At 42.7% G+C, this 15,320-nt stretch overlaps 1 protein-coding gene across 1 annotated transcript in view; it reads right to left on the bottom strand.

The window, feature by feature from the left end:
- The window catches only part of Gpc6 (glypican 6), a 981,663-nt gene extending 970,396 nt beyond the window's left edge, over positions 1-11,267 (bottom strand). Inside the window, exon 1 of the mRNA XM_042682659.1 lies at positions 11,087-11,267. Within this exon, the coding sequence (XP_042538593.1) occupies positions 11,087-11,249 (163 nt within the window). The 5' untranslated portion in view covers positions 11,250-11,267. The remainder of the gene's footprint in view (positions 1-11,086) is intronic.
- Positions 11,268-15,320: the final 4,053 nt, after the last annotated feature.

Here is a 15,320-nt window from a genome sequence, read left to right as displayed (position 1 = left end):
AGCAAAAGTCATTCATCTTTCTTTAGAAGAACTCACATTGCTTTGCAGTGACAATACTTCTCACAATGTCACTGCTACCTTATGAGGAAGAATCTCCAGTTCCTTGAAATTCAGCTGAGGAACACTGCTTCCCCTTCTTCCCCCCCCCCCCCCATCTCAGCAGTCCTGGGGGCACAAAAAGAAGTCAATTTCTTAAGAAATCCAAGAACTGTAACAAGGAACAATCATACAAGTGATAAAGCCCATACCTCAGGGGTGTCTTCCCAGAAGGGATCTTGCTACATCTTTAATTAAACGTGTATGAAATGAAAATGACCTGCTCAAAATCTCTTCTTAGGTAAGAACCTAGAGGTCAGGTAAAAAAAAAAAAAAGGCCAGATATCTACCTGAATGGTAGAATATGAAAAACAACTCAAAGAGGAGGTGAATAGATGGAGCTTTTCGACCAGAAATCTTCTTAGAAAGACAAAGATAATAATAACATTCACATGTACCAACAGAAAGCGTGACAACCTAGCAAAGTAAAATAGGAATTTGATAGTGAATGAAACTTTCAATAGTTTTTACTGATTTTTCTCTTCAAAGCAACATGAAGGGTGCCTTTCCTTATGAAAGAGGTAGGTCCCTTGGTTCCAGGTACATGGTATGCTATTTTCTTTTGTATATCCCTACTGGCCCAGATCCATTTCTTTAAAGAAATCTTGGGAAATCATTGATACAGTCTAGTCTAATAATTACTTTCTGAATAGAGTTTCATATCACAGATCAAGATGAAAAACAGGAAAAGCCATTACCCAAAATTGGACTGTAGCAGAAACCTGTATTTAAACTACTTCTAATGGAACCACAAGGTTGACCCCAGAGACCTGGAAGTAAATATACCTGAACCAATAGCATTAACCTCAACAGGGAACATTCTAGAAATGCAAATGATCAACCTATCCCAGATGTACTGAATCAGAAACTCAAAGGCATGCCCCAGCTATTTATGTACAGGCAGCCAGACCTTATGTGATGCGTAGATTATAAAGCATGCCCTGCTCAAGACCACTGCTTCTAAACCATGGAGTAGACCAGAATTGCTTCAGGTAAAGGAAGAGTAAGGGAGGGAGGGGAGGAAAGAAAGGAAGAAGGAAGGGAAGGATGGAGGGAGGGAGGGAGGGAGGTGACTCTTTCTAAAACCAATTATGTCAAAATATACATACACAAGCCAGCATCTGGTGGCTCACACCTGTAATCCTAGCTACTTAGACGGCTGAGATCTGAGATAGCAGTTTAAAGCCATTCCAGGCTGAAAAAATCTCTGTAAGACTCATATCTCCAATTAACCACCAGAAAACCAGAAGTGGGGCTGTGCCTTAAAGTAGTAGAGCTCAGGGACAGCACCCATACCCTGAGTTGAAGACCCACAACTGACAACAACAACAATAACAACATAAAGAAAAAATTTATATATATTTATGTGTGTATATATATATATATATATACACACACACATACAGAGAGAGAGAGAGAGGGAGAGAGAGAGAGAACTCAAAGCTGAGTATTTATTTTCAATGTCCCACCAGATTCTAAATGCACTGCCTGGAATAAGTAGGCTCCTTCTAACTTACAGGAGTTGACTGCTAAATTTTTAAGAAATTTTGTGAACTGGTAGTTAATTATTGGCAGCTTGAAATTGATCATGTTGGAGATGTTTTTACAGGAGAAATTGGCCAATGATACTTATCAGGAAAACCCTCTATCTCTCCCCAGGCTAGCTGTTAAACATTTATTAGTTTACCACAGGCCAGGATTGAGAAATACCAGACAAGAGAGACAATACCAAATATTTAATTAATTCAGAGAATCTGGGTAGTTTCTCTTAATTTTCTCCATTGCAACTCAATTTCTTAGGATCCTTATTAATATTATGAAGACTAAGTAACTTAGTAGGCAGTAATTTACCCATGAACAGACACATCTGGAGAAAATATGTCTCTCATGGTGGCTTTGGCTTTCACTTCTGGTGTCCCAGCAGCTTTCTTGTAACCACGTAGATTGATGTGGTAGGTATATTGTATCTGCAGATACAATATACTTACTGCTTTCTCACTTCTTTCTGCTTCCTTCTGTGGTGACTTTTGTTTAGAGACTCAGGATTTTCCGTGATACCCAGACAAGGTATCTTAACAGACATATTATTTCAGGCAAGAATTGCAACGTTCATCCTCTTTAAGCAATTGATTGAAACCTATATGTAGCATGGTCAAATCATAAAGTGTGTTGTTTCTTTTTAAAGGTGCTACAATTTAATATTATTTTTTTCTTAGTAACTTCACCTCTCGGCCTCATTCCTTCCTTTTAGACTCTTCCAATAATTTTCTTCTTCCTCATCCCTGGGGCAGGGAAGAAGAGGTGAGAAGGAGATCTCCTTCTGTTTATAGTGCCTGACCAACCTGCCACAATACTTCAATCACGTCTCATTGCTCCCAAGTTCTCAGGATGATGACCTCATTCCTGATTCCAGCCATCACGCTGAGAACTTCCAAGACACTCCAACATTCCAACCCCACCCTGGCCCACTTGACATTATTTTTTTCTTAAGTTCTTAATAAATTCCTTTCTGTGTTGTCCTCCATACACACCCTATTCTTCTCACACTTACTGACTCCACCTTGAACACCACCTTCATTCACTGTCCTTTGCCAAACCCTCCCCATTTCTTCAGAGCCCCAATTAAATTTTGTCAGTCCCTTTCAGCAAGGCCAAAGAAACTGTTCCATTGTTTGATTCCTGTCATTAAATCATTAATGACATTTGTTAATTACACCATTCACTCAGCATTGTTTAAATCTTAGGAGGAGGTGAGACAATATAATTAATTCTCTAATTCATTGAAAGTTGCAACTTTCCTGTGTTTGTTTTCTTTTTTTTAAAAACAGGACCACAGCACAGAGAAGTATAACTTAAATTTCCTAACAGATATAGATGATTCTGTGTAGTTTAATAATTTGGTACTTCTGAGACAGATAAATCATTTGAACTGTATTTGAGAAATTACTTCCTCTCAGCTACACTGATAATTTGGTTTTTAAAATTATATTTTTATTACCTTTAAGTAATTGTACAAAGGATTTGCTATTCGACAAATCAGTGTATAATAAATACAGTGCATGCTTGTCAATGTCACCTCTCAACCCAACTCGTTCCTCAGTTTTCTTAATTTTGTAATTGCATAGCACATACATTGACTATTATGACTGTGTTCTCCCCCTTCTTCTCCTAACAAGCCTCTGCTGGCTAATGACACTGAGTTTTGTCTCCACTAAAAAGCACACATAAACTATGCCCCAGTATTTATAGTGCCTTGGTAATTGAAATAATGTTTCCTCCCCTCCCTTTTCTTTCTTCCCTTCTACACTCCTATCCTCCCCTCTATCATATGCACTACAGACTCGATTCATCGTCAGTGACACAAAAGATGCTAAGTAATTTTTATGTATTAATGGCCTTCTGGTAGTTTCTACTGTACCTACTAAATATTTCTTGACTCCTTCCATTCCTGCAGCTACTCTATTTAAGCTAGCATCTCTTCTTCATTCCTTTTTCCTCTGTTTGTTTTGCTCCCCTTCCATACAGCCAACATCACATTTCAAATCCATGTGCAACCCTGATTGAAAACAGTCTTTAACAGCTTATTACTGCTCTGAAGCCAAAGGCCAAAGCCATTGAAGTTGAGGCGTTTGAAGATTAATGGAAGATAAAGCATGACCTCTAGGGGGCAGTAGCTCACAGCTAGGTTTATTTGAGAGGCACTTAGACAGGTTGCATGAAAGGGAAAGTCCCTCCCAGCATGAGACCTACCAAAGCTAACAGAGGGGCCACCATCCAAAAGGGCAGGAGGTCAGAACTCCCAGGAGAGTGGGCAATCAGCAAAAAGGCACCAGTATATAGGTGATGTCACTTAGCAACATGGTGGCCATTCTCTGCAGCAAAGAGCTGCAAAGGGCAGCCTCAACACAAGATTTACAACCTCAGGTTTTGTCTTAAACATATGGCCGGTTAGCAGCACAAATGCAATTCTGCAGAACATATGAGGAAGTCTAAACAGCTAAAAATCACCTTCCTGTGATATACCTTAAACAACTGGATCTGTTAAATAAAAAACAAATAATAATAATAATAATAATAAACAGTATTTAGCACTGGTGTGCTCTTCAATGAAAGGACCAGGGGCCAGGCCTGTTATTAAAAAGTAAATGTAAGATTGATTTTCAGGGACCAATGTTGAATTATTGGTGTATGTCAATAATCTGGCCCTAAATTTTAGCTTCTCTAGTTTTAATTTTCTTCTCCTTTTCCCCATTCCTGTTTCCTCGGGTTTTAGGACTCCTCTCCCATTTTTTAGTGTCTTCAGCATAGGATAGTTGTGTACCTTCCCCTGTCCCTTCCCTTACTGGCTTCCTATGGACAATGCAAATCTCACTGTTTTTCCTCAAGGAAGAATTTCTAAGCCCCTTGTTCCAGAGCATGTGCTCCTATAATCAGCTCTTGCAGAGTTAGGTGCCTTAAGTGCCACACACTTACCTCAGCTGTAATTACCTAAATTGAAATCGTACCCTGAGTTTCTGCTTCCTGACAAGGATCAAAAGTCTCCAGGATTCTAGAGCAAACGCATGACCTACACACACAGTTGCATACAATAAATACTGATTACACGAATGGAAAGGGTAGCTAAAAGAAAAGAAGATAGTGAAATAATCAGTAACCAAGATGATACAAATGTGTAGAATCAAGTTTCATTTTAACTTTGTTACTGCTTTATTCGTTTAAGAGATATTTTCATCCAGGGTCATTAAAAACACTTAGATATATTCTTTCGGGATTATTGGAATTGAGAAATCTTTACCCAAGGTTGAACCACTATGAAGTCTCTTTGTTCTTAAAAATGTGGTATCTTGGGCTGGGAAGGTGGCTCAGTGGTAGAGTACTTGCTTCCCATGCATGTGGCCCTGGGTTCGATTCCTCAGCATCATATAAGCAGAAAAAGCCACAAGTGGCACTGTGGCTCAAATAGTAGAGGGCTAGCCGAAGAGCTGAGGGACAGCACCCAGGCCCAGAGTTAGGCCCCCACAACCAACAAAAATAAATAAGTAAAAATGAAAATAAAAAAGTGGTATCTTAGATACTCAATAACACTTTCAAACAGTGTTATGTGAATCATTGAACTCTGAATAATACTGAAAAACTCTATGAAACTATTTAAAGTTGGTATGCACTGTTAAAGAACTTAACTGAGCAGAAATCTGGTGTGTAAGTAGAGAAATGGACTAGATTTTATGTGTGTGTGTATGTGTGTATCAAACAGCTGTTCATAGAAGGTGTTATAAATATGGCATCTTTTAGCTCACCACCTTTGTATCAATCTTTGGAAAGATAGGAATTAACACTGGGAAAAGTAGTCTTCAAATGTTAACTTTAAACGCTACAAGTAAGTAGGTAAAGTCATTTTACCAATAGTTATTCAACTAAAATTTTTACCCACACTCCTACTTGAATGCAAATCTTGTGTTTGACAATAGGTCATTTTAACATAAAAGCACTTCATAAGTTTGTATTTAATAAATGTTTATTAAATTATCCATAATTTCAAAAAATGTCACTTGCTTAGATAAATGATGATTACAACTTTTTGAAACCTTTTGAAGATATAATGCTGTACATTTTACATTGACTTTGAGTGGCCTATATTTCTACTCACAAGTTATTAAGATGCAATGCAATTAAAAGATGTGAGAATTCATTTACAAAAAAAGGATATCAGTCAACTTAAGTGAACTCTTGTTCCCAATGATGACATATTATCCTCTAATTAAAATAAAGTAACTCCGTCTGCAAAGATTGCTGTGAAATAAGTTTCTGACTCAAGATTTAATAAGTGGAACTCCTAGTATCCAGATTTTAGATCACTTTGACACTTGGAATAATAAAATTCTGTTAGAAATCTAGTGGTTTGTCAATGAAAACATAAAGTTCAGCTACTAAATTTATAACTCATACTGCTCAGCCACAGTATTTTTTAAAGACAACAGCCAACAAACCAAAGGGCAAAGAAAGCATGCAGATCAATGGAATTTAAACTATGTATCTAAACTAGGATAACTAGTGGCTATACAGGGTTAAGAGTGGCCCAACACTGTTTTCCCATTTATGGGAATATCTACATGGAAACTGGGAAAAAATGGTGAAGATGTGTTCATGCATTATATATGGTGGTGTTGTGCTATCAAAGCAAAGGAGAGCACAAGTTTCCAAAGAAAAGAGAGGCCAGGCTAACAAAGAGCAGATATATATATATATTTATACACATGCATATATATATATATATATATATTATATATTTATTCTCAAAAGGCTAAAAACAGTTTAGCATGCTAGCAATGCATGAAATAATACCCTTTTTTTTTTACAGTAGACCTTGCAATAATTAATGAGTTAACATTAAAGTGATGAATAAGAGTTTAATAACTTTCCTTATATTCAATATAACCCAATCCTCAAAATACCTCGGACAGAAAGGAGAACACCATGACTATTGAAAATAGACTTCATTATGAGTTCATCCTAATCTGTAAAACTAAATGTCCTATTTCCTTCTCAATTTCCTATCTCCTCCTCAAGGATAACTACTCATCATAAGTTCAGCTGGGCTCTAATCTACTACTCCAGTAGGCTCAGAATGTAGAAGAAGGTAGCTCATGTACTTGACTTTCTATGTTCTATATAACCCTAACTACACAATGAAAGGATTGGGAAAATACATAAATAATAGACAATTTAATAGATTTCATGGGAACATGAAATCAAATTCAAAATAATACAGAGAAATTGTGTTAAACGTAAATGGAAAATATTCAACATGAACAACTGTGAAGAAAGACACAGCCTACATATGGTGACTGATAATACCAGGCTATCTATGGATGAGACTGGGGAAGAATAGATTTGACACAGGTCCACTCAAAAAGTACTCCTGCTTATGTCTACAAGCAAGCCGGGCTGGCCTGTGATATCTGGAGGAAATATACTTGGGTTTGAATTCCTACTCCATCACTTCATGACTTGTTAGTTGAGTCACCATTGGGTAAAGTCAGTTATTTTTCTATTGTTATCTTTGTATTCATAAAAGAACTAAGGTTGGTATGTACTAAGTTATGAGAAAAATTCAATGAACCAATAGCTTCAAGGTAACATCTATACATAGGTGGTGGGCACATCATTTCTATATCACATTGTTAAAATCCAAAAGTACATTCTATGAGTAATGTACAAGTGATCACATAAGCCAGTGAGGCAGTGGGATTTGCCAGATATGATGATAATTAGTGTTCCCAGCCAGGCTTCATAAGGCCAAAAACAACAGTGTAAGATTTACTCAATGTTCTCTGAATTTCACAGGAGCTTGTGTGTGTGTGTGTGTGTGTGTGTGTGATTGTTGCTGGGCTACATGTACATGCTAGCAAGCACTCTACCTCAAAGCTACACCCTCAACCTCAGCAGTTGTGAAAGTTCCTGATGAAGTTGAGAACCACCAAGATGAATGATACTGGGGAAATGGGGTAAACAGCAGTATCCCTGAGGCTTGAGCAAAGGCTGGAATGTTTAAATCTGACCTTTGATCCAAAGAACTGTCCTAATTTAAAACCAAACAAAACCAAAAAAAAAGAAAAAAAAATCTGGTCTTCCCAGAAGACACAACAAGAGAAAATAAGCGAGCACATTGTTGAAGGCTTTTGGCTAGATACCTGGAAACATTTCTATACCACAGGAATTTCCAAGTATTAGAATGAACAGCAGAGAAGAGCTCAAGAATCTGTTCCTCTGGAGATCTTCAAACAAGGACGTATCATCAGATTGCCTGCACTGGTTTAAAATCAGGGCTGAGTGGAAACTGGTGGGCCAAACTGGCCCTTTCCAGCACTATCTGACAGAAGTCCATGCTTTCCATATCATAGTACCTCATCTCAAGGTTCTGAGAGCTCTTCTTTGTTCTGGGACAGAGAAGACCGCATTCCTTTACCAGTGTGAGCTCTGAGGGAAACTGTAGGATCATCGATGTCAAGTAGGAACAGTGCTCATGGATCTGAGATCAGAGAGGCAGTGTGTGTGTGTGTGTGTTCAAATTCAGGGCCTAAGTTCTTTTCCTTACCTTTTTCCTCAATGCTGGTACTCTACCACTGGAGCCACAGTTCCACTTTCCACTTTTTCTGGTTATTGGAGACAAAGTCTCACACACATTCCGTCTGGGCTGGCTTTGAACCACAATCCTCAGATCTCAGCCTCCTCAGCAGCTAGCATTGAGAGAATGAGCCACCTGCTCCCACTGACACTTCTTTTAAAATCAGATTTCCTGACTGGCAAACAACACATGGCATTTCTCAAGCAAACCACTGGTGTAAACATGGTGAAGAATGGAGAAGAGTTTAAGGAAAGAAGGATCAGCACCATAGCAGCTCTTGCCTTCACTGGATAAAGGTAAGGATTACGGAAAGCCAGGGAGGAGTGTGCATTTAATATGAGGACCTATTTCCTAAGTGCTTGTTCCAACAGCAGTAATGAATCCAATTTCCCTTAGTATTAAGTAAAGCTTACTTTGGAGAAAAACAAGTAGATGCTTAAAATTATCTTTCAACTCATTATTTTTCTGTCAAATGTACCTCTGACCTCCTGGTGACCTGAATCTTGATTATGCTATCTGGAGCACAGAGGGTAACCAGACTTAAGGCAACGTCTTCAACATGCTGGTATTTATGAAAAAGTAGGTGACTTTAGCAAAATGGATATATTTTTATGAACAACCCGTAACTAAGAAGTAGAGCTGTAATTGTAAAAGAAAACAAGCACTGTGCAGTTAAAATTCTACTAAAGAATTCTTCTATAAGCCACTGGGAACGTTCTCCAGCAAAATAAATGGTGAGCACAGAAACTACACGCACTGAAAAATCTCGATATTAAGCCCAATGTGAAAGGTTGAACTGCCGTCTTCTGAGTGTCTCATTATCCACTACACGAATCCCAAAGCAATTTTAAAATACTTAACTGTTTTCTTCTTTGAGATACCTTATCTGAAAATCGTGTTGGGGAAAAAAAAAATCTGTTGTTTTTTTTTTTAAAGATAGTTTGAAATCAGGCAGATTAGAGGAGAGGAGAAAAGTTGCTAAAAGTAATCCATACTACAAACCTTTTAAAAGTTGGATTTCCTTAAATTTGGGAAGGACCAAAAAAAAAAAAAACACCCAGCTGATCCTTATCAATTAATTAAAAAGAATGAAATAACAGTAGACAAAGGAGAAAAGGAGTTAAGAAACTTAAGAAGCTGGAGGGGGTAGTACTCTGGGAGGGGGTAGTACTCTGTCTCTCCTCTGTCTCTGTCTGTCTCTCTGTCTGACTGTCTGTCTGTGTCTGTATCTCTGTGTGTTTCTCTCTGTGTGTTTCTCTCTCTCTCTCTCTCTCTCTCTCTTTCATTGATGAACAAATTATTCAGAGCTGGGAGAGAGGCACGCAGCGATCGGGATGGAAAAGTCGTCTTAGAATTCACCACAGGTTCCGCCTTGGACTGACTCAGAGGAAACGTCTGGCTGTGAATTGAAAAGGACTCCCTCTATAGAACGCGCCCGCTCCTCCTGGACGCACGCGCCTTCCTCCTCGCTTATTTATTTATTCTGCAATGCCCACATGTGCATAAACGCGTTCATGTTGGTGTCGGGGCCAAGAGTTTGGAGGTCAACCCTCCCTGGCAAAGCAACAATTCCGCGATGCGCTTGAAACCGTGACGCGTTCAGACATCCGCAAGACGCTAGGCAGCCACCCACCAGTTGTTGGTTTGGGGTGGGTTTTTTGGGGGGGAGGTAAACCGGAGACTGGGAATCTGCGGTTCTCCCAGGAACTCTAGGCACCGCACCCCGAGATCTCCCAGCGTCTCCGGGCTCCTCTCGGCCTCTCCGGGTTCAGGTTCCCCCCGCCCCCGACACCGCTTCATTCAGAGTCCCAGAGAGGCTCGGATTCGGTTGGAGCCAAGAGCCGGAAAACGCGCACCCCAGACAGGCGGCGGCTGCTGCACACGAGCGCAGACACACGGGGTGTGTGTGGGGGGGTGCTCTTACACCCGGCACGCTGTGGGGGGTGGAGGGCCCGAGCACCCCGAGTCCCATCTCCCACTGAGCCACACCGGCTTAAGTTGGCTCCGCTTCCCGGAGGCGGAGGAGCGGTCGAGGCCGCGCTCGGGACCCGGCGGCGCGCGGGGTGGTGGCTGGGGGGGGACGAGGGGGGAGGGGTCCCCCACCAGACTGGTGACCAACTGCAGTGGAGCGAGACGCTTCCCCAAAACACCAGCCCTGAAAGGCGGGCGTCCTGAGGTTGGGGTTCCCGTGTCCCGCGCCCCTCCAGTCCCCCCCCACCCGCCTCCCTCAGCCCACCTCCCTCAGCGGAGCCCACTCGGGGTCAGGCCGCCGGATGCTCAACCTCGTCCCCCGAGGGAAGGACCGCAGGGAGTGGGGGGACCCCGCGTCCCTCCATCGCCCCCCCGACCCGCGCCAGCGCGAAGGCGGGAGTGGAGACGGCGCCGCTCAGACTGGGGCGCTGGGCAAAAACTGTGGCCGCAGTTCCTCCAAGTTTGCCGGAGAGAGAGGCACGGGATGGGGCGTCCCGGCTCCGCGATCTACCCTCGCCCCGCCGCAGCCCCGTGGTGATGGTGGTGGTGGTGGTGGCTGGCGGGTGGAGGGTGTCCGGAGCTCCGGGGTCCGCGCCTGGCGTGCGCCCACAACCGCGGGTGGGTAAGAAGGGCGCGAGAGCCGAGCGACCGAGGGAGGAAGGGACGGAGCCAGGGCGCTCCCGCGTGCGCACACAATGAGGCAGGGGACCGGCGCGCACCCTCCGTCCCTCCCCACTCATCCCCTCCACACGCACACCGGCGCCCAGACGCGGGGTTCCGGGGAGCCCCGAGAGAAAGTGAACACCAACTCAGCCACCGGGGGAGGCTAGGAGATAGGGAGCCCGATGGATGATGGGGGGGGCCGCCCCCCTTCCCCCGGGGCGCTACGCTTACCTGCGATCTCCTGGTAGGGGATATCCACCAGGCTGAATCCCTTGGCGCCGTACGCCTGGCGGACCTCGCCGCAGCTCCGAGCCTTCACGTCCGCCCCGGCCGGGAGACACAGCAGCAGCCCGGAGAGGGGAAGCATCACAGCTCCGATCCAAGAAGAAGGCATGGTGCAATTTGCAAATCCAGCTCGGTTTTAAAAAACAATGTATATATATATATATATATATAACAAAAAAAAAAAAAGACGAAAAACCCCCAAGACCCTGTGCGCTCTTCACCTTAGTCGAAAGCCCGCCAGAGCCCAGCGAGCGCGCACTCTCCGCCACTGGCCCCGGCGTCACCCCCCCGCCCCCCCTTCCGCCGGCCGAGGGCTGCGAGCGGCGCCGCTGCGCCACCGGACTGCGCGCGGCAAACTTTTAGAAGCCGGAGGGAGGATGGCGAGCCCAGCCCCGGAGCGGCCGCCCGGGCTCCGCTCAGATCGAAAGGGGTGCCCGGGAAAGCGAGAGCCAGGAGAAAGAAAAGAAAAGAAAACCTGGCTGGGGGGGTGGGGGGTGGAGGAGGGGGGTGGTGCGGTGCGGTTCGGAGCTGCGAGCGGAGTTGGGAAGCCGCCGAAGCCCGGGAGGGAGCGCGCTGCGAGCTCGGCGGGCCGGAGTGTGTGTGTGTGAGTGTGCGTGCGCGCGGGGCGAAGGCGGCGCGGCGCGCCGTGCTCTCTCCGGGGAGGGAGGTGGACCGGCGAGCGAGCGGGCGCGCGCGCGCGCGGGTGTGTATCTGTGTGTGTGCGTGTGTGTGTGTGTGTGCGTGCGTGGAGGTATGTGATGGGGGGGATGCACAGGATCCCGGGGAAACCTCAGCTCCGCACAGACGGGGAGGCAGCCTGTGAGAGAGTCCTCCTGAAATAGGAAGAGAGAAATCCTGGAGACGGGCGCTGGTGGTGGCGAGAGGGAACCAGAAAGGCGGGGAAAGAGAGCGAGAGAGAGCGAGAGCGAGGGAGAGAAACGTGCTACTCGCTGCACAGCCCAAATTCCGAGGCGGAGTCGCAGACAAAATCTGGACTGGATCGTGTTCTACTCGGTAGAAGGGGGGAACAAAATTAATTTTAAAAAATAAATAAATAAAAAAGAAGGCAAACGTCCCTTTCTTCTCCTTCATTTCATATCCTGCCCACTGATCCGCGGTGCAGTGGTTGATGATATAAACCAGCAATGTAGAAAGACACCATATGTTCAGCCATTTATTTGTGTGATTAAGCTTTATTTTTCCTGGAGATGAAGGACACCGTATTTCCAATTGTTGCTCTCGTCCTAGTTAAACACAAAGACGGTCGAGATAAACTTATCGAGGGGCACCCCCCCCTCGCGGATAACAGCGCTCAACCACGGATCTGACTTCGTTATCTGATTTGTGTATGGCTTTAGTTTTGTTTCCTAAAGTCAGGTGATTTGCGCACCTATTAGAGAGCAAAAGTTTTACATTTTTGTTTCCAAACTCAACCAATCTTTCCTTTTGTATTTTACATACCAAATAGTCCTAGATCAGCAACTACTACTGTATGCTTCGGTTTCCAGTGTTTGGAGGAACAAGAAAGCGAAGAAACAGAAAAACCGTGGAAAAGAAGAAACCAAGCCCAGGGGTGCTGAGGAGGGGGCTATGTCTTGCTTGCTTCTCACCAGATGGCCTCATAGAATTTACTAACATTTTATTCCAAGTGTACACAACTGTCTGGTGGAAAACCAATTCACTTCCCCCTTTGAATCTGTGTCATAGAATGAAGAAGGTTCGGCTTTCTCTCATAGGCACTGACTTTCTCATGCTAATTAGCAAACTCCTATCTAGGAATCATGAGCGCTGAAAATTAGGTCTCTAAGTTACTACCTAACTCAGCCCTCCTCCTCCCCTTCACTAGACTGGCCTTTGGTCACAAATTTCTGCAGGGCAATGCCTGGTTTTGTGGTACTTGTCTTTAAAGCCACATGTTTTCCTGATGATGCTGTTAATGACAAGCATGACTCAGGAATTGTGAATCATTCTATTTGTCATCACCACCAAGGTCATCTTCATTATCATCACAATGAACTAGCTACCTCCTTTTCCTCTCTGATAAATTCCTAAACCCCTGGAAACTCTCAATTTTAAAGACCCTCAGTGTTCAACACTCTCACTTTAAGACTCAAGCTCAATGAAGCTTTGGTAATGCTTTTTTTTTTTTTAAAAAAAAGATGTTACAAACAAGATCTTTTTCTTCTTTTAACTCCACAGCTAAAGCAAAACAAAAACAAAAAAGTCTTATATAGCTAAACATTTCTAAAAAAAAAACACGTTTTTTTTCTTTCATGTTTTAGCACAATTTTTGCCTTCATGATAAAATGGCAGAACTCACATTAATCATAACTTGGTTTTCTCAAAGTCTGAAATACTTGCTATGAGATTTGGTAAGAGGAGGAGTTGAAGTCACTGTGTCTAACCTCCTTCAAACTTCTGTTGGAACCACAGTCAGGTAGAAGGCTTTTCCCATTCCAAAGGAAAGGGGAAAACACAGGCCCAAGCTATCATGTAAAACTCACTCAGACTTAATGTGATTTACCAAGACTTAGTAGTAAACAACAGATAAATCCATAAGGAAAAACACTGGGGGTGGGAAAATGCATAGGTACACTGAAGATCAACAAATAACAAAGTACAGTGAGTGTCCAAAACAGCTGGTATTATCACCAGGCTATTGGACATAGGTCAAAGCTTATAAAATAGCCTTAAGATTAGTGGCAAGCCTAGTTTGTAGGGAGAATTACTAACTTAACCAAGTATAAACAGATTAGGTTAATCCCAAGGGAGAATCAAACAGTTTAAGGTAGGGTTGTGAACTTTAGACTGAAGAATTAAGTAACGTGCTTGGGCCACTTACTGAGTAATATAGCACTGTTTGAAGCAGTATACAAGACAAAGTCAAACATTCTAGCAAAAAGCAATGGCAGAAGCCTAGATGAGTCATGGGATATGGAGAGAAAAGAGTTGGTATGGAGTAGTGGGCAAAGGGCTAGAACCCAGCAACAATGCTTATATTATGCATAGTAAGGACAGTGTTAGAACACTAAAGAATATCTTATGAGAAGAAGTAAAATGGAAACTACAGAAAAGTAAGTAGGAGACAGACATGTCTGAAACTCTCCTATCAGAGTTTTAGATTGAGGCTTAAAATAGAAGGCTGGAAAACAGAAATTAAGAAAGAAAAGACTAGCTAAGTTATGGAACCAACCCAGATGCTCCTCAGTAGATGAATGGATCAAGAAAATGTGGTGTGTAAATACACATATATATGTATACACACACACACACACACACACACACACACAATGGAATTCTATGCCTCCATCAGAAAAAATGTATTGCCCCATTTGTTAGGAAATGGAAAGACTTGGAATAAATTATATCAAGTGAAGTAAGCCAGGCCCAAAGAAACTTTGGTTCCATGGTTTCCCTTGTTTGCAATAACTAGTGTATGTCTAGGACAAGCAGAAAAGGTATGTGCATATGACCATATATGTTGATGTTAAGTGAGATGAACCCCAAGATAGGGACACAAGTGTTTTGTTTTTTTCTTTCTTGCTATTGTTTTTAACGTATTTACAATGTACTATGTGGATTTTTTGTTTCTTTGGTATGTTCCTCCCCCACGGTATAACCCCTGTTTTCAGTGTATTTGATTCTGGTGCCTTCATGTTGTCTATACATGTTTCTAACTTGGGGAGGGGAAGAGAAAAGGCAAAATGCTTAAATAGGGATACAGGTTGACCCATTGTAACAATGAGATGTATAAGACCCTATATTGAAAATGAACTTTACAACTCCAGGTGCAGGAGGAGAGGGAGGGAGTTGGTGAGGCGGGGAGGGAAGTGATGGTAGGGGAAAACAAAGGAGGGGGTAACAATACTTGAAGGAAATGTACTCATTACCTTACTCGTGTAACTGTAATTCCTCTGTACAGTATCTTTACAATAATATATATATATATATCAAGAAAGAAAGAAAAGAAAGAAAGGAAGGAAGGAAGGAAGGAAGGAAGAAAGAAAGAAAGAAAAGAAAGAAAGAAAGAAAGAAAGAAAGAAAGAAAGAAAGAAAGAAAGAAAGAAAGAAAGAAAGAAAGAAAAGACTATAATATGGTACATGGGTCAGTGCACAAAACTTGAAGATTGTCTCTCATTGAGAAAACGCTATATATTTAATAAAACTATGTATATAGCAC

The sequence above is a fragment of the Dipodomys spectabilis genome, unplaced genomic scaffold (genome assembly GCF_019054845.1).
Source record: "Dipodomys spectabilis isolate Male_0828 unplaced genomic scaffold, ASM1905484v1 ptg000075l, whole genome shotgun sequence".
NCBI classification, from domain to species: domain Eukaryota; kingdom Metazoa; phylum Chordata; class Mammalia; order Rodentia; family Heteromyidae; genus Dipodomys; species Dipodomys spectabilis.
Note: the sequence above shows the minus strand (reverse complement) of the source record. Positions and strands in the feature narration are given on the sequence as shown.